We start from the raw sequence: 27,871 nt of genomic DNA, 5'->3' as shown, positions 1-27,871 counted from the left end.
ATATATTCATAGGTTATTTAGCATATAAACTGTATGTCATTTATATGTTTAGCGTTGGTTGCAGTTCCTTTGCCAGCTTCTGAATTAGGTGGTTTGTAGGCTGTATGGATACCTTGTATGGTGATAATAAGTATTTGAATGGAATTGTGTGTGTGTTTTAGCAACGATCTAGAAAGTGGTTACTTTGGGGACTCAAATGGTAGTGGGAACATGATACTAACATTCACGGTTGTCCTGATATGTCCAGGGTATGAATTTGTGTGAACATTGAATTTGATTGAGCGTGATAGGGGGATGAGAAACGTAGACTGGTGAACAGAGACTAGGCAGATACAAGAAGGAGAGGTAGGAAAGGCCAAAGAGGAAGTTTAAGTGGTGGAAAATGAAGATGGTCACTATTTTTGGAATTTGAGTGTAGAGTCCTAATTTACTATGTTCCTGTTTATAAGTAGGAAGATAGAATAGGTACAAATCTTTAATGCAGCAGAAGGTTTGGCTCCTGTTGGGATGGTGGATATTCTGCAGTGTTTTTTGAACCCTTGGTATGGCAAAGCAGAGAAAGTGGCCTTGAAAACAGTGTTTAAAATTACGTAAAATATAAAATGTAATTAATTGCTTCATATTGTGAAAAATAAATTAAATTATATTAAATCCTTTAGTTTTACCCTAAACAGAAGAATTAGGAAAATAAATAAAATTTCACTTCATTTTAGTGTGCTAATTTAGAGGTTTAGGGTGATTAGATAACACATTTTCCAAATTGGAAAGTCTGACTGTGAGGCATATGATGTTCCACTTTGAGACATGTATAAATACATTTTGGTGTTTCCCGATAGGAAGAGAGACAGTCATATCCATCACATCTTGTTGGACAAAAGACAGCATTCAATTATACTTGATATAAAAGCTTTCTTAGAAATTTACTGAGATAACGATCAATATCCAGTGGTTACAACAGTTGGGGAGTGACTGTTACAAAACCAGTGAGTAGCATAAAAGCTTAATAGGGAGAGATTTAATGCGAAGAAAGTACACAGTGTGAATATTAAAGACCAGGAAACAACTTTACAACTTCAGAAATATTTGAAAAAGTGTTATAGTGAACCTAACATTCTCTACCAAAGAGAATGTATGTAGTTACAAATTGAATCAGCATAAACTATGTTTTGATGAAGAATTCTGAAAATTAACATTAATAGCAGGGGGATAGTTTTCAGTTGTAGCAAAATCAAGACAGGATGAATGGAGATAGCCTAAACAGTATAACATGAGAAAAGTTGATGTTTAACAACAGAGAAAGGGAGACAATTTGAAAAATAAAATCAACTTGAACACAAAGGAAGAACAAAAAATATTGCACATGTGTTTGAAGTGCTGACGAGAATAGTGGTTCTCTCTGCGTTTCTGATAATGTCATCTCTGGTCGCGACGACGAAGGCGCCATCATTCTACTTCGTGTGTTTGGGATTGTTTAACTAACATATTTTGTTCGTCTTCTGCTTCTTTTTTGCAACGTGATTATTAATCTATTCTGTATTTGTTAAGAAATATTGAAATAATTTGCTAAGAGCTTAATATTTTTTATTACATTATCATTTATCTTTATTAATGAGGTCAATATTTCTGTAGAATATTTCCATGATTTAATTTTTTCATGTTTTCCAGACTGCTTTTATTTTGTTGGGTTGCTCTAGGTTGTTTAGTCTGATTCTCACATTTAATCTGATTTAGACCTCGAGGAAGTAAGTATTTTAAAATATTTCGTGCAGTGAATTTTCATTATTTGGTTGTTCCACTATTGACAAATTAGTTAATCTTTTTTTATCTTTGTGATCCAATCATTCTTTTCAGATATTTTATCACTGTTTTGGTGGTGAAACTTGCTTATACATTTTTAAGAGATTATTTATTAATGTGTTAAATTTTGAATCTACATCAAGGCTGTTTAATACTCATTCCCAATTTTCATTCGATGAGAGATACATTCTTTAATAGTGTCTTCATTTGTGAGTCTGATTGGTATTCTGTACTTATGATAACTGGAGATCGATTTTTTATTATTAATATTACTAGAAGTCATACATCGTGATCAGATGGAGTAATTTTGGATTCTTATGGGGAAATTAACTGTTGCCATGACATTGGAAGATGCTACTCGAGCATTTTACACATTTTTATTGTAAATTTCAATAAGATAATTTGTATTGATGATAATGGGACCACAGTTGACGATGTTGTGCTGTAGGTTTATAAAGATAATTTATAATGCTTTGTAACTTGTTTAGGAAAGTCAGCATTGCCAGTGGGGGCTCTATATATAGCTAGGACATATATGTTGGAATGTTTAGATTCCAATTGCACAATGCAGCATCTATTTCTTGTTATTTTAGTGACACAATACATTTATCTAATTAAATTTTAGGTTCTTTTTGGCAATAATACTTGCACCTTCTTTTACCATGTTTCATCTAGAGTAAGTACTTCCAAAAGTAACATTTTCAAGTTTTACCTCTGGTGTTGGGTTAAACACAGATTAGGGTGTGTGTTTATTATTAATGGACACTGATAGTTGATCAGTTTTGTTTGAAAGTCCTCTTATGTTATGATGGTGCACCACAGAATTGTTATCTTGATTGTATTCTGAATTTAGAACTGGTTTATTAGCATTGATGTAGACATCTTTCAGGTATTTGGTGACAGATTTGGGCTTAAGCCTAAAAGAAGGGTTAGATCTTACATCAGTGATTACAGGTATCCAGTTTGCACCTAATCTAATTAGCAGTGAGTTGCACAAGCTTCTACTTGCCTTCTGAATTAAGTTGTAATCCGTGTCTGGTATGATCATTCCTATTTAAGGATGAATTGTCAGTTAATCCAATATGTGATTTGTCTGTATTCCAAAGCGCACACTCAAGTAGAATATTTCCACTCCCCACCAACTTGTCTATATTGGGCCTGTCATGGTTGCAAAAGGAAAGTACTAGAAATCTGTTGACTTTGTACATTATGATTGCATAATGTCATGAAAGAGAAATTTATGGGTTCTTACTTGTTCAGTAAGCTCCTGATTATGAGTGTTTGGAATATTCATGCATTACTAATTTTTTAAATAAGCACAGGTGAAATAGGCCTTCAACTTACTTGTGGGGTGGGGGTGGGGGTTCTAAAGAAGGTGGATGAAAATCATAATAAAATTCTACTGACAGTAAAACAAAGGCTTCGTGTACTTAGGAAATTTGAGAACAGAAAATGGGCAACAGAATTTATAATAAAAGTATGTGATAGGGATTGAGTGATTCCATCCTTGAAAGAACACCATATACCAGGCTGACCTACTGATGGCGTATTTTGGGCATAGTTTTCTGGGAGTCCAGTAACACTGGTTTGATTATGGGGAAACTTTCTCCAGAGTTAGTAAGAAATGAGGAAATCAAAAGTTCATGTCATGGTGCGTGCTATGAGAAGTTTTGAAAAGATTGACAGTGAACTGAAAAATGGCTTCAGACTGAGAGTGAAGATACTGTGCCTGTTACAGATTTATTTTTATGGAAGCCCCACAACCCAAATGTTACGTCGAGTTTGAAATCTGTGTGTGTATCTTGTGTTTTCTTTTGATTTGTTTGCCAGCTTTTCCAACACAGACCTTGCCCATGAATTTAAGGTGCAGTGTGTCTTTTATGTGAATGTTCGTTGCTGGTCTTGCTGTTGTTCATTTTGTTTGAGAACATTTGTTGAAACTATCTTCACTATACCAGTGTTGAAATCTTGCAGGGATTGTGACTGGATGTTGATGTGCTGGTCAGGAGATTGCTTCTGCTTTGCAAGAATTCACATGCCCATATTATTCACTTGTTACAGAACTTTCATTCAGAATTTGAATGACTTTTTTATTGTAATGACAGCTTTTGAGCACGTATTTAAATACAAGGATACAATTTGGTCCAATATAATATGGGCTTTTATAGAAATTCCCTCAATGCACAACATTTACATTTTATGATATTCGTGCAGAGATAACCGTATGGAAATGACAGATGTAACTTGGGACACTCTTAATGTCTGTCACATCTATCGTAGGTGATATACCATTGCCATTGGTTTAAATTTTTGTCATGTTCATCTTCATTGATGAATTGGTATACTAGTTTGCAGGCTGATCAGCATTGATAATTTTGCTAAAGAGCATTCACCAGTTGATTAGGCTGTTTTTTGTTAGAAAAAGAAAGTTGATTTTTAAATATTATTTGCACGAGTTTCAGCTGCAAAAGGTTAAAGTTTATACTTGAGGAAGCACCCCACTGTTTCAAGGTACCAGATTGTAAGTGGTAGGGTGTGTGTCATTACATGTTTTGGGGCGGAATTCTGCAGCATGGCGTCGTTACATACTGTTATTTCATTATACTCGTATTTCTTTCAACGTCAATAATCACACATTTCCCAAATGCTTGGGGTTTTATCTAATTTTTTATTCTACATTATTTAGCTTATTTAAAAACTCAGGTTTCCCTTGATATTCGCATAAATCTTTTGCCTTTTACTGAAGATTTCTGTTGAGGGGAACATATGGTTCATACAGTTTCATTCCTACATTTAGATTACTGATTTATTTTTTTAACTTTGTTGTATTGAGAATGTCAGAAAAAAGAAGACTTCTGTGCAGTTTTGGGATCTAACGTAATATTATTCTCAAACACTACCGTGTCCTTATCAATTCACTATTACAAATTCCATTGCCCATGTCAAATCCTAGATGAAAACTGCTTGTATTTTCTTTATACATGTTGTATGTTCACAGCAATGGAACCTGGTCCATCAAGAAAGAGAGTAAAGCATGTTGTTCAGGATCAGCTGTCTGGCTTGCAGGAAGATCCAGCTGCGTGTGCCAGCGGCCCGTCTAAAGGGTAAGTGTTCATCATTACTTCTCTCCGATGTACAGAGAATATTTCTTTCAGCACAGGGAACCTGTAAAAGTATGAAAGTAAACCACCAGGTGTATCGGAAGTCTTGACCTGATAATTTTCTAGTGATGTGTAGTGCAGTGAAATCGGCTTTCCTGTGTTATGTACCGTGGTGATACTTTATTGAGAGTGTATTGAACACGGCCTATTGAAGCAACGCATGTGGGGTCAGGATGCTCAGTCATGAGCAATTCGGTTAGAGAGAGAGAGAGAGAGAGCGGCTTGCTTGCACGAAACTTGTGACTGCTGGCAAGTGACGATGTCTTGCGCTTGCGCAGGACCCCGCCTTGTTTTAGTTTCTTTGTGTTTTGAGGGTCAGTTCCCTTCGTAACTCTTGGACCCAGGTATTAAATCAGAATATTCATTGCAGTGTGGATCGTTATGGTTTTCCTGTTGTCATTCGGTTATCCTTTAAGACGCTGCAACGTACGTTCATATTCGTTTTTTGCAATTTGAGGTTGTGTTGTGTTGAGTTGTTTGCGAATGTTGTGCGGGCGGTGATTGGAAGAAGAACGCTAGAAATTGACTGCATATTCGAATGTATGTGACTTGGGCAAGGGAAATTGAGTACGTTTATGCATTAATATTGTGGGTATTTTACACGTGCCATTCTGAGAAGTAAATAACTTCACTCGATTCACGCGTAATGACAAAGCCGCTACTTGTCCTTTGTTCGTGGTTTGAACGCATATCGCCATCTTCATAACTGAGGACTGAGTTGGAAATATGTTTGTAACATACTTTATTTTTGTAAAAAGCCTGGAATGTCATTGCCCAAGAATCTCTACTGTTATTGTTTGTGTATGTATGATTGAAAATTAAATTTCTTTAAGATTTTTTCTTGTGGTAAATGTTTGAACACTGTTATTTGTTTTTTCGGACAGGAATAAGTTGTCAAAAGTAATACTGTCCTCTCATCTTGCCAAAGATTTGGCCTGTTTTTATGAATGTGTTGCTGTAAAGGATCTAAAACTTGAATTTATCATCTTTGGTTTTTGAAGGTGTTTCGTCTCATCGTGATCAACATCAACATTATGGATTAAGTTTTGGCCTGCCCCATATACAGGGATTAAAGTTATTCTGTTTTTTTTTTCAGGCATTCCTGGATTGTTCTACTCTTCGGTTTATGTTGATAAAGTGGCTTTGGAATTCTGTTCTCATGCATCTTTTCATAGTTTTCATGTTGTCCTCATATTTATTATTGGTTCTTCTGTATTATCTTTGTTACATTTAAGATCCGGCATTCTGTATCCTGCAGTTTCTGTGAGGAATCACATTCCTATTGTTTCATTAATAGCCAGTGTCACGAGATGTGACAAGTTAAATTTCCATACTGAAATTTTATCTCAGTACTTATTTGATGCTGTTCTGTTTGGAAGTACCCTTTCAAACCTGTTACAGCAAATACCGAGCTTCTGTAATTTTATAAGTTGCTGTGGAATTTTGAAAACCTAGTCTTTGATTGTCCCCTTTATTTCATTGATGTCATCGAAACCTTTTCGCTTTGAATTCTAAATTGAGTTTTTGGAAGAACGAAAAGTCGCGCAATACTAAATGCGGAGGAATATGTTAAGAAATGCGCAACAGCCGGAATGGTTGTCAGAAATTTCTGCACAAACAACAGAGTGAAGAAAGCAATCACAACATTTTATTTAGAAAAACTTATATATGAAATAAACTCCCAATACAGATTTCTGTTTACATCAAAAGAGGAGGACATTCTATGTGCTCCTTGCATTTGAGTGAACTCGTCTGGCCTCTTTTATGATTCATCATACTAGACCTGTTAATTTTGAAGATTTGTTTTGGGGTTACCCATGAACCATTGTTTTATCACTTCTGATTTTCTTGGAAAGGAAATAAGGTTCTTTCTGAAGTTTTCCAGGAGTTTTGACACATTGACTTGACTCTACTTCCGCTTGTAAGTCAGCAGATGAGACAAATTTTGCAGCAGTATGTTGGTTCTTAAGATTTTGTATCAGAATGAGAATCCATCCTTATTAACTTACATTTGGTGAGATGTCTGATTTATTTGTAAACAAGTCCCCTAATTTGTATAACGTTTTATCTGCTTTACTGTTGGACTGTAAAATTTCAGTATCTTCGATGAAAGTCATTTTATTTTTTTTTAAATTTTGAAACAGCTTACCTATTTGAGGTCTGCTAATTGTTTCTTCTGTCAAAGATATTTCTGAAATGTTGCAGATGTCTATAGCAATATTGCTTATTTCATATGTTCTGCTAGTTTTTAAGAAATGTAAATTGCAAGTACGACACATGACCTTACATCGAGATTCATAACCTCTAAATGATACATCCTGTGATTTTGAATTTATGGAGAATGATTTAACAGATTGTACTGTGCCATCATCCGTAACAGAGGAACTTTGTACTGACAGAACTGTTTAGATTTATGTACTTTTATATTAACAGTTTTATAATGGTTGTTTCTGTTGAAATTAGAAAAACGTATCAGCATTTTGATGTTGTGATCTTTTTGTTTCTGGTGTCGCTGGGCTTCCATTGAGATCTTCGATGAATTGTTTTGGAAGACACACATTTCTTACAACTGCTCAGATTCCTTCAACAAACTTACTGAAAAGTCTGGTTATGTTTCTTCGCTCATCCTAATTTTACCATAATATTGCTGAGATGCTTTGCAGCCTCAGTCATTTGGGTGATGAGTAAGTCAGATGATAACTGGATCTTGGTGACTGACGCACAGATGCTGAATCATTTCACGTTTTTCAGTATATGCATACTCACTATGTTTCCACTCAGTGTGCATAAATGTTACGTGTGTTATTTAATAGTAAGATATTGTTTAATTACCAGGTGACTTTACGTCATGTTGTAAGTCAGGCAAGAGTTTATAGTTTATTTTCAGCTATCATCTGTTTTTGTTTTTTTGAAATTTCTGTAATTGAATAAAATATGAGAATTTTCCTTAATCAGCTTTGGTTGCCCAAGAAATGGATTGGTTGGACAAACTAGAGAAGCGATTAGGGAAATCACTTAGTCAGATGACCAGACATAAGATGGCTGTCTTCTGTGGTCTGGTATAAGTTTACCAGTGATCATTGTCTTTGGATTTGTCACTGTGGAAACCTCAAATGTTACATATTCAGTGAATCTGAAATTTACCTTCTGAGGATAATGCATGTAGACTATTTACTGTGAAGGTGATGAGTGCAGGCATTAACACATTTTTTTCCCTCGTAACTGAATGAATAGGAGTAGGGTAGTTTTGAGGGGAGAGTCTACTTTAGGGCAGTTTTCTTGCATTTATGTGAAAATACTAAGGAGACCCCACAAAAATCCTCGGTCAGAATAACTGAGTTTGAAACCTTTGAGAAGACTCCATATCTGCAGGCTATGTAGCAGTTACATTCTGAACTGGCTTATATTCATTTTCACATCTCTTGTTGAAATTTATGGATCAGAGTGAGTTCTGAGGAAATGGTCTTTCAGGGTAGCTTGCAAGGTTATAATTCTTATTTCAGTCTTCTGCACATCTCCTTGATGAGTAAACACATTAAAGAACAAACAATTTATATGGAGTTGTGTTTGAAGATTATGGAATTCCTGCAAATGATCGGTCTTTTGGCTTATATCCTAAAAAGTGTCATTCCTGGATCGCTTTCGAAGTCACTATAGCTACTTTTATGTTTTGTGAAAGTAAATGATTTAGCAATTCTTTTGAAGGACCTTGAAAACTACATTCGAAATCATCTAGAAGCTCGCCTGGCCAAGATCCAGGATATTGGACGTCATTTTGTGGATGATGGCATCATGTCACAGACAGTGAAATCAGATGTGGAGGCTACTACATCAAGGTGGAGTCGTCTGAGTCAGCAGGTAGAAATAGGGAATTCATTACTTGCTTCTTAAGTCAGCATGATGAGATGAAAGTCTGATAATGTGTAATAATGTGATTGCTCCGTATTAATCTGCTTACCTGTTTGTTTTGACTATTGTACTTTTAAGTTGCCCTCAGTGGACTTGTGGTTAGCGTTTTCGCCACTGGACCCAGGGTTCACGGGTTCAAACCCAGCCAAGGTCGGTGGACTTTTAAGGATGATAAAACTTTCTTCAGAGGGGAAGTAAAGCCGGCGGTCTCATGTCATAGTTTTAGGGCATGTAAAAGAACCTTATGAGCAGGAACAAGATGTTTTGTAAGCAAAATTCATTGGCCATTTCTCACCCGTATCTCTGTTTTTGGAGTTGCAGCCATTTTTACTGTGGTCTGCTTATTGAAAAAAGCAATTTCGGTCATGGCACTGTCCTTTCATGTCTAGTTTCCAAGCAACAGGAAGCACCATCACCAGCACTCAAATTCAGGACTGAGTTTTTGACTTTTCTAAAATATCTTCTTGGTTTCCAGGAAGAAGCACTTCAAATTTCATATGAATTAGAATATATTTTTTTGAACTGTAAGCAAACACACACACAACTCCGAAATTGAAATTAAGATTACCAACCCTATGAAAGTTATTTTTACCAAAAGATCACATGGGGATGATGTCTTGTCAGTGACATCTGAATGTAAGCTAGATGAAACACGCAATGTTGCCACAACAAATAATACTTCATTCATTGTTTGTAGTTGCGTGATTTTTGTTGTTTTGGAAGTTTGAATACTGTAAATGACCTACGTCGTATGTTTACAGAAACTGACATATGTATTGAAGTTACGTTTAGTTGAAACTTGAGGAACGAAATAGAGAACATCTAATTTTGAAGAGTGTCTCTGATGAAGTAATCTCATTTGACAGTGAAATTGAACCAGCTTGTTGTGGCAGTATGGCATCTGGTAATAAGAATAATTCAATTAAAATCTAAAATAAAATTTGGCCAATACCATGACATCCATTGAATTCTCTTGGTGTCCATCATTTTGTTGAAGGTCTCGGTTACTGGACGATATAAGCGTTGATCTGTGTGAACAAATGTTCCTAAGCTTTAAGGGTTAAGTGTCCCATTAATTTGTGTGTGTGTGGTTGGTTGAATAGGACTATATGGTCCTGTTGTGTCATGATATTGTTATAATGTTTGTATATTCAGACAAATAGCACTGTGTATGTCCAAAATGCTTCTAAGGCTTGACAGTACGTCAAAGATTAATTTTTAACCTAATCATCCACTTTAAGGAAAGGATTCTCTAACTAACATTCACTTGAAATTTTCAAACAATTTGGAATAATTAAAAGGAATTTTGTTTTCCTGCAGAATGTCAAAATCGGACTAAACAGTCTAAAGGCAGTTTAAAATGCCCCTGTTTATATCATTATGACTGTGTATATATTTGAGGGAATGAAGTTCAGACTTCAGCTCTACTTAAAATACCCACGAGTTTATGAGATTGTCATTTTTTATTGGGAAGAAATTGAACTCTTTATATATCATAAAAGCAAGCTGTATCATACTGCAGTACTGTGGGATGTGCTATAGTTTACTACTCTTTCCAGGCAGGTGATACAATACCTTGCTCTGCTAATCCCATTGATACTCTTCAGTCAAATCACCCCTACCCCTGTCTAAATGTCTCCCCCCCTTACAAGGGTCCTGCAGCATACGTATTTGGTCCAAATATTGAACAAAAAAATCTGAGAATGCTCTTTGCTGTTTCAAGGATCTCTATGAAACAAATAACAAGATAGCATATTTAATTCTGTAGCTTCTCAGTTGGTACCTCAGCAATCGACTTGTACCCACAAGTGAATCGTCATATATTGATGTCAAATGCCACCATTTAAATTTATTTTTAAAACATTTTAAACAGTAGATTGTAGTGCCTTAAACCCAGTTTAAAATTACAGGTGACATTTCACTGTGTTTTTCTTCTTGTACAGTCTGAGGAGCAGTGGGTTAAAGAATAATAATTTTGTTGTTTATATAATTTGTTTTAATTAGTATCAAATTAGCAGTGTTCATTATATTAAATGTGTGTGTACTACATATTTACTTGTAGGTTTTATTTAGTATGTGAATGTATCACGTTACCATATCGATAATAATTTTTCTCTAAATGAGTATGAAATTAATTTTTATATATGTAGCAATAAAAAAGGGAATATCTGCCTTTAAAAATTGAGGAATGAATGTATTAACTATAATTAATAGGAAAAATTTATACCGCTGTATGTGGCTTACATCCTGAAATTGGTTACAGGTGTCAAGACTGATGTTTTCTCATCATTCCAGTGAACTATATAACAAAATATGCCACAGCTGCTTTGTTTTACTCTCTTTCCAGTTCACCATAGTCTCAGGATTCAAATCTGATACCCTAACTTTTCAGTTTTCATTATTTTCCTCAGTTCCTCTGGGTATTGCTGTATTCTGTACAATTTATAATTTACAATGTTCCTGCCAGTTTATGATAAGTGTTCCTCGGAAATGACAAAGCATTATTAAAGTAACAGAGGAATAAATATGGTTACTTTTTTCTTTAATGACAATAGCATGAGGGCCTAATGGAGCTTATGTGTTTTAGTATAAAAAGACAGCTTGTTAGGATTTTGGGATCATACTTTCTGTGCCTTGTGATGATTATCTTTTATTGAAAGTCATTCTACATTTGGCATTGCATTGGAATTTGAAAGGCATGCACTGGCCATGGCTTGATTGCATCTTGCTTTGTGAGTTAGGGATCGTACCGTATTGCTTGAGGACTCTGTCACTAGTCTGAGTAAGAAAGCTTTTATTTGTATTTGTTCTTGTGCCAGTTTTTTTAATTGTCAGTGACATTGCAGCAAAAGTATTAGTTGTAATTACAACTGTTCACCAGTACCAAACATTTTTGTCCCTCTACTGAAAGCTGTTAAACTGCGAGATCGTGAACAACGTGGCTGTGTGTACAGCTAAGGTGATATTAAACTACAGGTTGAAACTTTTACACTTATGTTATGGTATTCACCAGTAAGAGTTTTACTAATTGCTAAATTCTGTCCTGTAATTTGTGTTGATGAATTAATTATATTTAGTCTTTCAGAATCCATATACATTTCCACTCGCATACACAGCAACCTTTAAAGTATTAGCAGCTGCCCTCCACATCAGGTGCCGTTTTCATCCGCGAACGAAGGACGCGCTGCACGTACCACGCGCAGTCACAATTAGAATACTCCATTTAACTGTTGTGTGAGGCTCTTCGAACTGCATCGGAGTCACATTCGAGCTAAGAGAATCCTAATTGTTCTTCTTTAAAATGGGGACAACAACGAGCAGCGGTTGCCGTAGTAGCCCGAATGAAAAACTTAAAAGTGTTAGAGCAACGGTTTAAAAGGGGATACATTTTTGACAGCGTGTCCGAGTTCATTTTTAACTTGCGGATGGCGTTAACATTCAGGTCATTGTATCTGTCAGTTATCGTCAGGAGGCCAGAATATGTCACAAGGCTGGCCCGGATTTTTCTCTAATTTGTATTTGGAGGTGCCCAATTAGGCACTGCAATTGTAATGAATGAGCTGCTTTTCTGCCGGCCAGTGTGCAGTCGTGGCAGTCACCGGGTGAACTCGCTCGATCTTACCCGTCGAAACAATTTAACGTCAGTGGAAGGCACTATTAGTCGTCTAAAAGTTTAGTCTGTACGGAAGCCGTTTATAGTTTGGTAGATATTGACCGCCGTTTCAGATCCTTGTGCCCCCATCATCATACTCGTCGCCGTGGGGAACTCAGATCTTACCAAAATCATCTTAGTTTTTCTTTAATGACGAGTTTATAAAGCCAAGGAAACGATTCAGTCCATTATTGATTTATATAACGTTATTTTTGTAATATAATTAATGATAAATGTACCTTTCTTCAAGAACATATTGACTGAGCAGCCATTTGTTACGTTTTTATGCAGTCAATTTTCCCTTACTAACGTAAGAATCCTCAAACACGTATAGAAAATAGGTCTACTTGTTCAGTGACAAAGAACATCATCGCAGTCACATAATTACAGTTCGGGTTTCGTATTTGTGAGGCTCTGTTCTCAGCCCAAAGACCGTGCTTTCTGATGGAGGTATTTCATGATTTTCCTCAGTATCTCCAGGAAGATGCCTGGATGGTACCTTAAACTACGCCACTGGCCGTCCATCCTGAATACTTTCCGGTTAATTATTAACTAATTATTCTGTCATTCGACGCTGTCTGGTTTGCGATACTGAAGTTACGTAATTTTAAATGACCAAAACATGTTCGTGTGTGAAGAGAGACCTAGTATGTTGTTATTCTTTGCAACTAAAACAGGGCTGTGTAAACTTCTCTACATTCGAGTCGAATTGAATGTGGATGGATGTATTTGGGATCCGAGTAGAAAGAAATGTGTGCCTTGAAACCAGTTGATAGAATATTTTGTAATTTGTTCCCCCTTGTTCTGTTTCTTGTTAATTAATATTCTTTTTTTGGACTGGTCGGTTTATGTCAAATTCCATACTTTCCCCTCGATATAAACGATTTTGAGCACTTTTTGTACAGAAATGCAAACACAAAGGCTTTACGTTCTGCACGTAGTATCCAGCGTATTCAAAAATATTGTTACGATAATAAAATCTAGGAGGGCTTGATGGAGGAGACATGTAGCGCGCATTGGAGGTATATGAAATGTGTACCTCATGTTTGAAGTAAGGAGACCACTGGCAGGACACAGGCATAAATGGAAATTGACTTTGGTGGCGAGTCGAGCGAACACCATCATGTAACACGGGGAATTATATAATTACCAGCTCCTCCAAGTACGTGCCTTCCAAATTGATGTTTACCAAGAAATTCAGTGTGAATTCCTTAGATTTCTATTTCAAGCCATAAACCCAGCTCATTGTAGGATTTTAGATTTCATTGATCTAAAAATGGCATTTGACCCGTATCTCATGCGAAATTGCTCGCTCACTCTGGCCTTCACATGTCCAGATTATGTTGATTGACTAGAAGTAAATGTGGAAATTGCATATTTGTTTATTCTTGAATTCCTTATGAAATAAGACCTATTAAAAATTACGTACATCTAGTGTCTAGCTGAATGAGAATTGAGTCAGGTGGGCCTGTGTAAGCGAGTAGTGATGTGATACAGTATCGTGAAATATTTAAAATTTGAGTTTAAGCTACATATTTTGTGTGTTTTATGAGTAATTGTTTAGATGTGGTTACTTAGTTTGGATGTAAGGGAGGACGTAACAGCAGAAAGAAAGTTCTATCTTATTTCTAGGATAATTCATTCAAGAAGTACGGTTTATATGAGACAGGTATTACGCATGTAAGTTGTGTTGAAGTCTGTCAAATTAAGTTTGTTACATTTTTATGAAATTATCTAAGAAGTAAAGTTGTAGTTCTCACATGTTTCTGATTCTGTAGGTCATCTTTAAAAATGAATGTGAAAGGAGCTTCACTTGAACAAAAGAACTCTGGCAGTCGAGATGAGCGAGTTCGAGAATCAGACGATGCACCGAGCACCTCTAAATTCCGAAGAGATAATGACGGAGACGAATCCAGTTCTAGTGGACACCCCTCAAATGTGAGTTCTATGTAACTGGTGTGTGTGCGCGTACATGCGTGAATATATACTGTATATGAGTCCTTATTTATAGGCACATGATTACACACGCAGAGCATAAATTATAATATGTACCAGGTTGCCATGTTACTAAATATTTGTTTTGGTGCCTGGGTTTCTTCTAAGTCGTGTATTCATGTGTGAACATTTTAAGAATTTGGATCTTGGAGTTCCACTTTTGTTGTACTGCAGATTGAAGTTTCAATCTGTGTGTCATGAATTGACAGAAAAGTGTGGAACTTTATACATTATAGGAGCCCCTGAAGATTGATTATTATAAATGTGATTGATGTGTTGCAACTGAACTAGCATGGTTCTAGTGCTCAGGGACAAGTTTGCCTCATTTGTAGAGTTTACTGCAATTTTATTTTAAAAGAATATTGACATTACAGGAACCAAAATCTGGGATCATTGAAAAAATATACATAACAAATTTCATGTGCCACTCATCCTTGGAGGTTCGTCTGAACGGAAGAGGTAATTTTGTTTTTGGGAAGAATGGCAGTGGCAAAACTGCGATAGTTTATGCTCTTGTACTTGGTTTGGGAGGTAACCCAAGAGCTATTAAGAGAGGAACCTCTTTGAAAGGTAACATATTGTAACAAGTTGCTAAGGTCATAGGTTTAGTCTTTGCTTATCTAGCTTGAATTTAGTCCAGTCTGAAAAGTCTGAGTGTACAGTCTACACAGGTAATGAACTGAAATTTGTCATCTCTTATCTTCCCTTAAAACTAATTTCCCAGTACATATTATTTATGTTTTTAAATTTCTTTAATCTGATTATATAAAATAATTCATAGTGTGTACATGTGTGAGCTTGGTAACTCAGGGGGCAGAGAAGATCCAGCATATTGTGCGCTGGATATTCTCCTACCATGACTTACCATTCCTGCACTGATAAAAAAAATTATACCATGGTATTTATTGCCAACCCATTAAGTAAATTTTGTAAGATCGTGATGTTTAATATCATCAAGCCCAAATGACTGAATTAGAGAACATGAGAATTGCGAAGGATCCCCTCAGTTAACCTAATACTGAATGAACAGTGGATTTGGTCCAAAACTTTAATTTTATTTCATATGATATTGGAAGGAAGATTAAGTGTGTGTATCAGAATTTTAGAATTGTTCCTGTTTCTTCCAGAATTTATAAAGAAGGGTAAAGTCACTGCTACCATCGAAGTGACATTGAAGAATACTGGTCACCTTAATTACGAGAGAGAACAATATGGTGACCATATAATTGTAAGGAGACGCTTCGATGCAACTGGTCGCGGCACATACGAAATAAAGTCAGAAGAAGGTACTGGGCTTTCTTTCCCTCTGCTTTTCCTTCATCTCATATATTGGATGCTCTCAACAAGAAATTTGTTATCTTTAAACAATTAGTTTTTTATAAATAAAATATGACTTGTCCCCTTCCTGATTGTATATGTGTTTTAAGAGGGCATTTTACCATGCACACTGATTATGTGTAAATGTCTGTTTTGTCATATTTGTTTCAAATATGTTCTATTTTTGGCTGTTTAAAAAGATACGCAGATTTCAGGCCCATTTTACTGAAATTGCGTAAAAGTGTCATATTAGGCTTCTTCTTTTCTGAGAGTCCTGTTGGTCTTCCTCCATATACAGCATTATATAGGAAGTTTCAGTTTATTTCAACTCGCGTTACTTGATGTATTGAATTAATAACTTGGGTGAAGGTTGATTTACAAGATTTATGTACTGTACTCCATTCAAACTAATAGTCTCGATTGACTCTACTATATTACAAAATTTACAGCTTTTAAATATTGAAGATTTCTGTAAGTGGCACATTGCCTATCCTTTCATCTTCGTTAAATTGGCACCAGGTCCCGACCGTCTCAATGAAATAGTTTGTTTGGAGTAGCAGTTGATCACATTTGGGTCAGTGGGTTACATTACTGTGTATATCATTTCTCACTTGTTTCCTGTTGCAGGTGAAGTAATTTCCAGGAAAAAAGAAGAACTGGACAAAATTGTTTCAGCATTCAACATACAAATTGACAATCCTGTAACAATTCTGAATCGGGAAGATGTCCTGGAATTCCTAAACAGTAGCAGTTCTCAGAAGTACAAATTCTTTATGAAGGCAAGGAAGGTAGGACAAATAAAATGGTCATGTGCAGAGTCGATGTCAAATAAACGAAAGGTCACTACCATTTTAAACTCTAAGAAAGAGTATCTTGTTACATTTTTTGTATTGACGACATGTTTCAATGTGTATTACATCATCATCAGGTCTATCAATTTTAAAAACTGTTGTACATCTTGCGTTGCGTATATTGATTTGTTTGGTTTTAAGTTTTGTCTCTCCTTTAAATTTGGAGGTTGTGCTTGGATGTTTTATATTGGGTTGTAAGTGATGTGTTGTGTGTCCGATATTAAGGGACAGTAGTCTACCGTCTACCGTCCCTTAATATCTAAGAAAGAGGTTGTTATTCTGTTCAAATGTTGATTAATGTTTACAATAGAATGAGTTTTGTTACAACTTTTTTACAATTCAGATGGCTGTCATTTCCTCTTTAAATGATTAAATTGTGTAATGCACTTATTTGCATCTGCGCTGTAGTGAATGCATATCAGACTGAACAGCAGTACCAGTTTTATTTTATTCAGACAAATTTACAATTAACTTGGCTTGAGATCCCATTTTCTGTCTGTTGCCATGTGGGTTTGTAGGTGGGTACCTTTTGTCTTGGAGGAACATACTGGAGGAAATATGTTCTTCCATGACTTTGATACTCACCTGTTCTCTGTGAGAAACTCGAATTTCATCCCCACTTTCTGTTTATCCTTTCAGGAAATACGCCGTTGGTGACGGATTTTGTGGATGTCACTTGCTTTAAAAATTATATTTTTATTTGTTTGTGGTTTATTTTTCGCCACTGTCATTAGCTACTAGTTAAGACTTTATGGCATTAGATGATATATAATGGATGGGAAAGGGTGTGGAGGGAGTGCTATCTTGTCCTCACCTAATTTAAGGTACTGACCCAGGATGTGCCTGGAAGGACTGAGGGAAGTCTCAGGATAATAGGTCTCCAGGCTGAAATTTGAACCAGGGACCTCCTGTGTATAAAGCACATGGTAACTACACTGCTGCAATGGTTGTTTGTTTTATGCTGTGTTTATTCCAGAGAAATTACTACTCATTTACTATTAAAAATTGTAATACTCAGGGGAAGTAAAATAAGGCAGGGAAATTTTGTATTGTATGTAAGGAAGCCAGGGTCCACCAACTGAAGAAGAATAAGATTGTATTTGAATGTTTTCTATTTGTGCAGATTGTAATGTGCAAGCAGCAAGAAATCAGGTGACTTGTCTTCTAGGTTATGGTAGAAATTTACCAACGTTTCGGAGGCATTAAGCGCCTCTGCGATGTAGGCGAGTTTCAACCAGACTACACATTGCAACATTGCATCAACTTCATATTTATCGTGCTTGCTTACATTTTGTTAAATCTTTGTAATAGTATGAGTTACACTTGTAAATTTTGCACTGGAAGTTGCAACATCAAGTTTTGATGTAAGTGAAAGTAATAAACTCGGTGTCATTTGCAATCAATGATTAAGTGCCACTTCTGTGCAACTCCTTTGGTGTGGTACTATTAAATGAGAAATGCACATTTTTTAAAAAATGCTACTTTCATTTGAGTGAGAAATCAGACTTTGGAAGCTGCTGGCAGGGGCACAGTGGTTATGGATCAATTGTTGCTGATTCCAGACAACTGACATCACAGACATTGGACCATCACTGTTACGCTGTGCATACATTTCTTAGCTTGTTAAACATTTGTTAAGTTGTTAAATATGAATTCATGAAGCCGTTGTTGTTAATCCGCAAATATTGGTCTTGTGGGTTGTAAATCCATGTGGATTTGTATGTAAATACCAACATTCCTGAGGAACGTCCTGCTTCCATCTTTAGGGCTGAAAATATCGAGGCAGTATGTTCCTCTGAATTGTTGATATTTGTTACGTGGGTAGTATGAATCCTAGTAGCTGTGGCTAATAATTTTTCGCTGGATAAGGTGAAAATGCAGCTGTTCAGGTACTCCTGCCCTACCAGGTATTTTGAGTTGCATTTTTGAAGACTGTAGTAGCTGTTGTCTAATTTTATAGGAATTTGAACTGTTTCTTCTGTGGTTATTTAGTTTCTGTTTTGTATGTTTCAGGTTCTAGAAAACATGATCGAACCACGTGATATGATTGATTTGCAAGTGAAGTCCCTTTTCGAGAGTTTGCTCCAAGGGTGCGGACGCAAAGTAAGAATCAGAACATTTCTCTAAAACAGTACTTCTCAACTTTTCTGTTTTATGGACAAGTAGTCTCTCTCAAATCCAACGTATTGTCAGACGTGTGGTGGGATGATATTTAATTTTAAGTGAAAAATTAATAGAAGTAAATTAAATCGTATGTAGGCAAAAGTGTTTGGGGTTTGATAGTGAAAGCTGAATCAGATGTTTGATGTTTGTGGCCTCTTATGTGTTCTGTTAACTATGTTTTTAATTTGTAATGTGTTTGTGTCTCCTCAGAGACTTTGATTTTGGCAAATGTTGATTGCAGGGTGAAATTAAGATTGATCACCAAAAACAGACGGAAGTGAAAGTGTCGTCTATGAATGACCCTCATGTAGAAGACATCATGCCTACAGGAGATTGTTCATACGCCATTGTTTGTTTAATCATGGCCCTTTGGGAAGCTATTAAGCCACCTTTCTATATCTTGGATGGATTTTATTTCTCTGCGGTAAGAGCAGCAAAGAGTACAATACAGTGAGAAATAGGACTTCGCAAATCCTTTTGTTCTTGTTTCCTGTTACCTAGAAATTAGTTTGTGGTACTTGGTACAGGCATTGTGCCAATTCTGCCTTGAATGATTGTTTGTGGCTTTCATTTTCTCATTCATTTATACCTTCTCGTCTTCATGGATTAAGTATCTTAATGCCTTTATCAGCCTCATCACCTTGCCAGCATCTCCCTGGTTCCCTTGTAACTCTGCCTTGTTTGTTTCAATTCTGCGCTGTATCTGGTCTGCATTCTTCTTCTGTATATGTTACACCTTATCGATTTTTGTACCATATTTTACAATTTATTTGCCCAGTATTTTGCATATTTTCAAATGTGTATGGTCAACAGAATTGTGTGATGATGTTAATGTATTTATTTTGACAGAATCATTGTACATAAATCCCTTCTAGTTTGCTTTTCACTCTGAATTCATGAGTCACAAATTCATAGTTGGAATACATTTCTAACTTTAGCGTGTGACTGTATACACCATATTTTAATTTTAATTTTAATATAGTGATTTCCACAAAGACTGAGGTATCGTAGACATAATCCTCAAATGTGACCTGTGCCATGCATGGTATTCAGAGTAAATTGTATGAGAACTGTAAGCTACGCCGTCACCAGACGACACGTAGAACGAATAAATAGGCCACATGATTTATAGGAAGCAGAGTAGGCTTTGTATAAATGTTATCCTTACATTGGCATTTCATAGGTGATTTTGTAAGTCCTTGTTTTAAGGTTTTTGTTGCTTCTTTAGTTAAATATTTTATATTTCAGGATATGATGAATCATCAAAGGATCATCGAACCATCCCCGACAGAAGACAGACTTCCAGTTTATCTTCCTCACCGCACAACGCGTATCCGCCATTCAGTCCCATGGGGATGTTACAATACACAGGTACTAAATAAACTAAGAGCAAGATAGAATACTAAGCCTCTTCTCTGTATCAACCACGTTCATCTTCAGTGTCTGGTTGGGTTGGAGGGTTCTTGGAATATTTAATCTTTTTTGCTGTTACATTTGGTGAAAAGTTTGAAGTTGGATAGGATGTTGTGTGTGCGCATACGTGTGCCTGCATGTGTGCACATTAATGCTTTATATTGCATAAATTATACTTGCTATTCTGTGAGTGGTAAATCTTTTCCAGCCCCTGCAATGCCATTTTAAGAGTTTTAAAAGTTCGTTGTTTACCGACTAAGTTTGTGTACCTGTTATCATGAAATACAGATTAATAGTTAACTTCTGCAGCATTAAAAGTGTTGCCTTGTCAGTAGGCTCACGAGAATACAATTCTAGTCTGTTTTTTTTATATTGTGTGCCAGCACTTGCATTTATTAGCTTGCTGTGTGCATGATTTGGTTGTTTAGCTAACAAATAGATAGTTCACATGTTTCTGTTGCTTATTTCGTCAGTAGAATAACACTGCTTAACTATATGACAGTGTTTCCTTTTAATATCATAATATATTATTTTTACTTACAGGATGGATGATCTATGCAGGGGTAATAATACACAGTGAAGAAGAAGGAGCTTGTATCTTGAAGATATCCGTCTTCTGGGTTATTGTGCTGTGTAGTCTGGTCGATGTTTACCGACGTTTCAGAGGTCATACTGTCTCCGTCATCAGGGCGATGAGTATGAAGATTTCTGTCTTCTGGGTTGTTGCGCTGTGTAGTCTGGTCGATGTTAACCCAACGCTTCAGAGGTCATACTGCCTCCGTCATCAGGGCGATGAATATGCCAATAGGGTGTGAGGTGCTGGGTTTATAGGCCGGGAAGTGAAAGGTGTAGCCTGCCCCGAGCCAATGGGAGCATTTATGGGATTGGACCAATGGTAGCACGTGGGCGAGAGTGGGAGAGGGAGAGAAAATAGAGAGAGAAAGGTGAGTTTGATTGTATGGATCAGGGCCCTGAAAAGGGCCGTGTTAGTGGTCTGGTTGGTTTTCAGGGCCCTGATCGATACAACCAAACTCACCTTTCTCTCTCTACTTTCTCTACTTTTCTTCATAAACGGATTCCCTTGTTTCATTCTTCAGAAGAAGCTGAAACTGCATGATTGCTTCATTATTGACTTTTCTTTTCTTCTGCTTCAAAGGTATGTTATACTCGTGTAAATCAGCTTCGCCTTTCAGAAAAATTATTATAATTATGACAAATTTCAAATGAGACCTGAGGTTCTCATGACAAGATGTCAGTGTTTGTCTTCTGAGTTTGAATGTCGATTAAACTTGTAAGTAGGTGGACGTGAACACACTGGTAAAAGATACTGCATCTATCATCACTTCACCCTGGAAGATGGAGGACGTACGTCAATCCAAAATGTTACAATCTACTTACAAGCCTCAGTCCAGAAGACGAACATTACATTCGACAAGAAAGTGGTTAACACTCTTATTGTGAGGAAGTTTTGTCATGTGAAAACTAATGACGACACTGGGTTTTGAAATAAACAAACAAACAAACAGAAATGGAAAAAAGAATAATTTTATTGAGTACTTTGGAAAATCTAGAAACATATATCATCAGGAGATGGTAAAGTTGCGTCATATTGTGATATAATAAATATATATTTTAAATCTTGTCCGTCTAATCACAATAAATTCTTATTAAATATTAAAATATTACAATAATTAACACCAAAGTCATATCGAGCATGATGTACATATACAGAACAACATCGAGTATGCTATTAAAATGGAATAAAATCTGGAAAAGAACATCGTTTGATATCTGATAAAAATGTGCGCTAAAATAATATATAGAAATTGTATTTAAGTTATTATTGATTTGAATCTTCATATAATTATATTCACCTGAAGATAGTTCTTTTAGGAACTGAAACATGTCGTGAAAAAATGATGGTCTAATGTAAATCGAATATTTCGATAAAGAACATCATTTGATATATTTTAAATGTTAATTATTGTAATATTTTAATATTTAATAAGAGTTTATTGTGATTAGACGGACAAGATTTAAAATATATAAATATATATGTATCATCAGGTTTTGTAAAAACACAGTAGTCTTGTTTAAACTACAAATTAAATCTAAAATACAAGTGAAGTAGAATCTACTTCACAAATCGGAGGATATACAAACATATTTACAGCTATGAGTGTGACGATGTAATGAAATTATATACAGACTACAGGCATATTTTTTTATTAAATCCTGATTTCTGTTTATTTCTATTAAACCTTACTTCTGTAAATATCTGGAACTGCATGTGGCCCAATTCTCGGACTGTCTTTTTCAGTACAGAAATCTGCTTCCAAATCTTCTCCCAATCCAATAAGGTGCTACAATCTTAGATATTTAATAATTAACCAATATCATCATCAAAATCTCATACAATATATAAAGATACGGAATTCTTCAAGATTTAAGTTAAGTGTTTTTATCTATCATTCTCTTATAGTCATGTCGACTTATCCAAAGAATTAAATACAAGCATGTTACGATAACAGAAATTAAAATTACTAATATTCGGGTGACAAAATGTGTTCTGCTTTAAAGGATACTATAATTCTATACATGTAAGAGATCTATCACTTAGTCATACATTTCAACGATCTGCTAATACAAAGTAATTCATCCAGATATAATATTGTGCTTCGATGGATATTTTAAAAGAATAAATTAGCTTGAAAACATAAAATTAGAGCTTCCATAAAATTATATGTATATGGAGAGCATCTTTTTTAGTACATTCCCCCCCCCCCTCCCCGTTCAATTTTTTTCCTTCTGAAATGTGAACCTTTTTGTGAAGATGGGGAACATAAAAGGTGCAGAGATAATCATGTATCACCTCATTTTATTGTATTGATATCTTTTAAGTAAATGCAGTAAATATAGTGGATTTGATAATGCATCATTATATAGACAAATACACATTTCATACTAACCTAACCATATGCTATGTAGGATTTGAGGTTTTTATGGCAGTGAGACTGGGTTGTTTTTTATGAGTAACCTATCGCCCTGATAATGGAGGCAGCAAGGACCTCTGAAACGTCAGTAAACTTCTACCAGACTGCACGGCGCAACAACCCGGAAGACGGCCGTCTTCAAGTATATGCTATATCGTGCCATGTTCAGATCACAATTATAGGAAATGATGCGGAGAATCTTATTATATATGCAGACGTTCTGTGGCATTGTCCCCAGATATATTTGCCAATGGCCTCTCTGCCTGACTGGGGTAAATGCAGGAATTCATGTTTCAGATGGGAGCACAGCAAATAAATCTAAGACCGCGCAAATTGTTCTATTGAATTCGCACATGCTCTTATATAAGTGTTTTTTTTCCAAAACACAACACAACCTTTTCCCTTCACTAGTAGACTGTAATTTGGTTATTAAAGTAATTTAATGGGGGTCCAAGATATGAAAATAAATAAATCTGTTCTGTACTGCCACTTACTCATACACAAACACACACACATCTAATGCCAAACCACCCTCCAAGTATTATCCTGATTGGACATACATACATACATGCATCTTTATTACATTCCATGGATCCATAAGTTAGTCAGATGACAATAGAATGTAGAATAAGTCATAATAATACAATACATGTTATACAAATACAAGTCATATAAATGTCACAAAAATACAAAGGATAAATTACGACTTACTTGTAGACATTAGGAATTCATCGACAGAGTAAAAGGAGTGTGTAATTAAGTATCTCTTCAATGCTGATTTAAATTGTGCCTTTTTATTTACAAGACTTGTGAGATTTGATGGTAGACTGTTGAAAATTTTGATCCCTGCATAATATGCACTCTTCTGAAAACTGGCAATTGGTCTATGAAGCTGATTTTTATTCCTTGTGTTGACGCTGTGTACAGCAGAATTAGTTTGAAAGAGTTCTTGGTTATTTACAATAAAGTTCATTAACGAGAGCTAAGATCTCTAATCTCTTAAATAGACTTCTACATGAATTCCTAGGTTTTACACCAGCCAATAACCTAACAATTTTCTTTTGTAAAGTGAATATCTTTTTGATGTTTGATGAATTTCCCCCCAAAAATTATTCCAAATTTCATTAAATAGTGAAAATATGCAAAATATACTGATCTGAGTGTGTCAGTGTTGCTGACGTGGAACAGAGATCTAACTGCGTAACATGCGCCACTTAACTTAGGTATCAGTTCATCAATATGATTAGTCCAATTTAGGTGATTATCAATTTTCAAACCCAATAATTTTGTGTTTATCGACTCTTGTATATACTTCGCATCATAACCAATACTTGAAGCACATTGTGGTGAGTTATTTGTTATAAATTTTATCTAGATTTAGGGTCAGCTTGTTAGCAGTAAACCATTTACTCATATGAGACAGAACTATGTTTGATGTTGAACAGAAATCATCAAAATTTTTATTTTAAATTATAACGCTTGTGTCATCAGCAAATATTATGGGTTCTGTTGAAGTATTTATTGTTTTTATTATTGGAGGAAGGTCATTTATGTATATTATAAAAAGCAAGGGACCTAAAATTGACCCTTGGGGGACTCCATGTTTTATTGTTCCCCAGTTTGAGAAAAAATTTCGTTTGTTTTTAGGTGCTTTTACTTTGATCTGTTAAATAGGATCTGAACCATTGCGCTGCTATTCCTTGAATGCCATAAAAATGCAATTTATCCAACAAAATTTCATGATTTACACAGTCAAAAGCTTTTGCTAAATCACAGAAAATTCCTCCAACATGCATTTTTTGGTTAACAGATTTTAGAACATTGTCTGTTAGTTTGAAAGCAGCATCTTCAGCGGATACACATTTCCTGAAGCCAAGTTGTTCCTGGACTAATATGTTGTTAGCATGCATATGATGACTTAATCTATTGTACATAATCTTCTCAAGCACTTTAGAAAAGGTAGTTAAAAGTGAAATTGGTCTGTAATTTGTCATATTGGTTTTGTCCCCTTTCTTGTACAGTGGTCGTACTACTGATATTTTAAGGTGGTCCTGGAAAATGCCTGTGTATAATGAGTGATTACAAATGTGGGTTAATGGACGACTAATTAGAGCTGAACAAGCCTTCAAAATTTTACTTATTTCATCATAACCTGATGAGTTTTTTGATTTGAGGGAATTTATTACACTTTTCACCTCAGTTTCGGTGGTTGGAATGATATTAGAACCAGAAAAGTTTACAGGAAATGCAGCTTTTAAAGTGGAAACAGCATCTTCTGTCCCTGTTTGATTTAAATTTAAGCTTTCAGTAATTGTTAGAAAAAACTTATTGAAGGCATTAGCCACTGTTCCAGGATCATTTACTTTTTCATTGTTTATTAGAAGAGGTGGCATTTGTTCTGATAAATATATTTTCCCTGTCTCCCTTTTTATTATGTTCCATGTTGTTTTTATTTTATTGTCTGATTTTGCTATAAGTCTACTGTAATGCTGCTTTTTAGCCTCTTTTATATATGTATGTGTTTAACTGATTAAAAGTAAAACTCCATTAAAAGATATAAGTATGGATGTGAGTGAAATTACTGAAAAGGCATTCTGAGATTTTCAGTTTGTATAAATAAGGATAATGTCTTTACAGTAAATTTTACAAGTTATGTAATTCCATTTCATAATATAAGAGGAAATCTACCACCTTGGGTTGACAAGAGCATCAGAGACCCGTTTTAGAGTATGATTATGCTCTGAAACTGCAATTAACTTGTTTGAGTCATGCGCCTGAGCAGCATGCTTACCCTTCTACGTATTGAACACTGTGCAGCTTTGTGAGATCTGACATTTTCACTATGGTAAAGATGACAATATGATGATAGTCATCTGGGTTATGACACCGTGTAAGGCTGAAGGTAGAAACAGTAGTTTTCTCTGAAATCTTGGATTCTACCTATAAATCTACAAGGCATCACAACCCACAACAACATAATCAATGTACAGGTTATACTGAATCATCCTTCTTTATACTTTTCACTTCATCCAGTGTAATTATTATGTTATTTAATGCTGTATAAGTAATACATTGATTTGTTCCATAAAATGATTAATAAAAAGTAATCCCAGTTAAGCCAGAGGTGGCAGTATGATCATCAGCTCATCAAGAAACTTTGGGTAAACTAAATGATTTTTTGTTAGAATATATATTTTGGTAGAAAGCGTATGTGGAATCTGTTTCAGGGATTGATGGTGGAAAATCCAGTTGTGATCTACATTGCAGTCCAGAACTATGATTGGCTGCCACAAATGCAGACTGTCATCCAAAGCAACACTAAGCATCGCATTATCCTTGTAGCTCAGGATACACCACTCAATGGCATTTTGGGTCTCATGAACTGTATCTGCAAGGAGCCAGAGACCAACTTTGTAAGGTTAGAGACTCCTACTTGAACCTTTTTACTGCCAGTGAACAAAGTACCACATGTTAACAAGTTTTCACCTGATTTCTAAGATTTGAACATTTGTGCAATATTTAATCTCTTTGACTTATAAATATTATTTTATGTTTTAAAATAAAATTTCCATCTGAAATGGTGATTTATTTAATGTATTGTTCTTATTTATAAATTCTTGGAACATATGCCAGTTTCACTATTACAATAAAGTCCACAATCAGAATTTTTGTTGAAATAAAACCTGTCTTAAATTTGCATAATTGTTCATGTTTAGATAAAATGTTATAATGTACATTTTTGTCTTGAAGATTAGCTGATTTGAGTTGGTTCACTCTTTTCTTATTCATTTTCAAATATTGCATGTTTGATTGTTTGTCATGTTAAGGGTATAGAGCTATGACTCTGTTATTGTATATCCTGTTCTTGCTGTAGCACCTAAAGTGTGGATTTTTCATTCATAAGTTTTCTGTAGATGAATGTAACTTAGTTTTGTCTGAATCAAAAAGAGAGAATTTTTAATATGTGCTGATTTTTGTCATTCCCCAGTTGCATAAGAGCTTACTTGCTTTTCTGGGAGTGATAGCTGATTTTCTGGCATGAAATTAAAACAAGAGACTTTGTGAATTGGCACTGAAATTATGTAATGAATTTAAAGTTATAATTGGTTAGTTTAATTTTGTTTAATTCTTTAGATAGGTCAAAATAAATGTTTGTTTGGAAGTGAGTTTAGTGGTTACATACTATGTGGTCCAGCTTTTACAGCATTGTGGTTGAGAGGATGACCTGTAGATTAGCATCCTGAATCAGTAATTGTAAGGATCACAAATGGAAACAGGCACTTCATTGTTATTCATTTAAACTTATCCAGATAAAAAAATTTAATCAGTCAGACCACATGGGAGATGGAGGCTTAGTTGAAATGATAATATTAAAGTTCATCTTATTGGAATAGGATAGGAAGCTGTGAACTGTATTCTTGTGGCTCACAATAAGGACCAGTTGGCAACAAACCTTTGTGTTCCTTGAAAGGCGGGACTTACTTTACTAGCTGAGTGACCATCAGCTTGGAAGAAAGACTCTGTTTCATGGAGTTTCAAAAGGTTGAATTAAATACATGTTCCTTTTGTGTGAAGACAATGAACTTTAATGTTTATTAAACTTATTTAGTAACATTATGA

At 35.3% G+C, this 27,871-nt stretch overlaps 1 protein-coding gene and 1 pseudogene across 11 annotated transcripts; both read left to right on the top strand.

Annotated features, from left to right (window-relative positions):
* Nucleotides 1–1,612: 1,612 nt before the first annotated feature.
* On the top strand, nt 1,613–27,417 carry LOC147870731 (structural maintenance of chromosomes protein 6-like). 11 transcript variants are annotated; one of them, XR_015533210.1, is made up of 11 exons: nt 1,958–2,006; nt 4,796–4,901; nt 14,298–14,457; nt 14,889–15,084; nt 15,642–15,800; nt 16,459–16,619; nt 18,696–18,785; nt 19,087–19,269; nt 20,094–20,216; nt 20,802–20,954; nt 26,479–27,417. XR_015533210.1 is itself a non-coding variant. In XM_087342067.1 (11 exons), the coding sequence occupies exons 1-10, from the start codon at nt 1,973–1,975 to the stop codon at nt 20,808–20,810; spliced, it is 1,221 nt and encodes a 406-aa protein (XP_087198193.1). In that variant the 5' UTR covers nt 1,958–1,972; the 3' UTR covers nt 20,811–20,821; nt 26,479–27,417. The 11 variants fall into 11 exon arrangements, 9 of the variants coding, with proteins under 9 accessions (XP_087198196.1, XP_087198193.1, XP_087198197.1 ...); XR_015533209.1 differs by having other exon boundaries at nt 20,802–24,597; XM_087342067.1 differs by having other exon boundaries at nt 20,802–20,821.
* On the top strand, nt 4,493–4,605 carry LOC147870732 (U5 spliceosomal RNA; annotated as a pseudogene).
* Nucleotides 27,418–27,871: the final 454 nt, after the last annotated feature.

This window comes from Zootermopsis nevadensis, unplaced genomic scaffold (assembly GCF_977971745.1).
Source record: "Zootermopsis nevadensis isolate Lab colony 2312 unplaced genomic scaffold, Znev_1.0 Znev_ptg000206l, whole genome shotgun sequence".
NCBI classification, from domain to species: Eukaryota; Metazoa; Arthropoda; class Insecta; order Blattodea; family Termopsidae; genus Zootermopsis; species Zootermopsis nevadensis.
The sequence above is the reverse complement of the archived record's forward strand: the minus strand, read 5'-3'. Positions and strand labels throughout refer to the sequence as shown.

Bases quoted from the DNA above. Each gene is read 5' to 3' on its own strand.
- LOC147870731 (XM_087342067.1), top strand. From the start codon at position 1,973: ATGAGAGATACATTCTTTAATAGTGTCTTCATTT. The intron at 14,458-14,888 runs GTGAGTTCTATG...TTGACATTACAG, and splicing joins CTAGTGGACACCCCTCAAAT to GAACCAAAATCTGGGATCAT. The intron at 15,801-16,458 runs GTACTGGGCTTT...TTCCTGTTGCAG, and splicing joins CGAAATAAAGTCAGAAGAAG to GTGAAGTAATTTCCAGGAAA.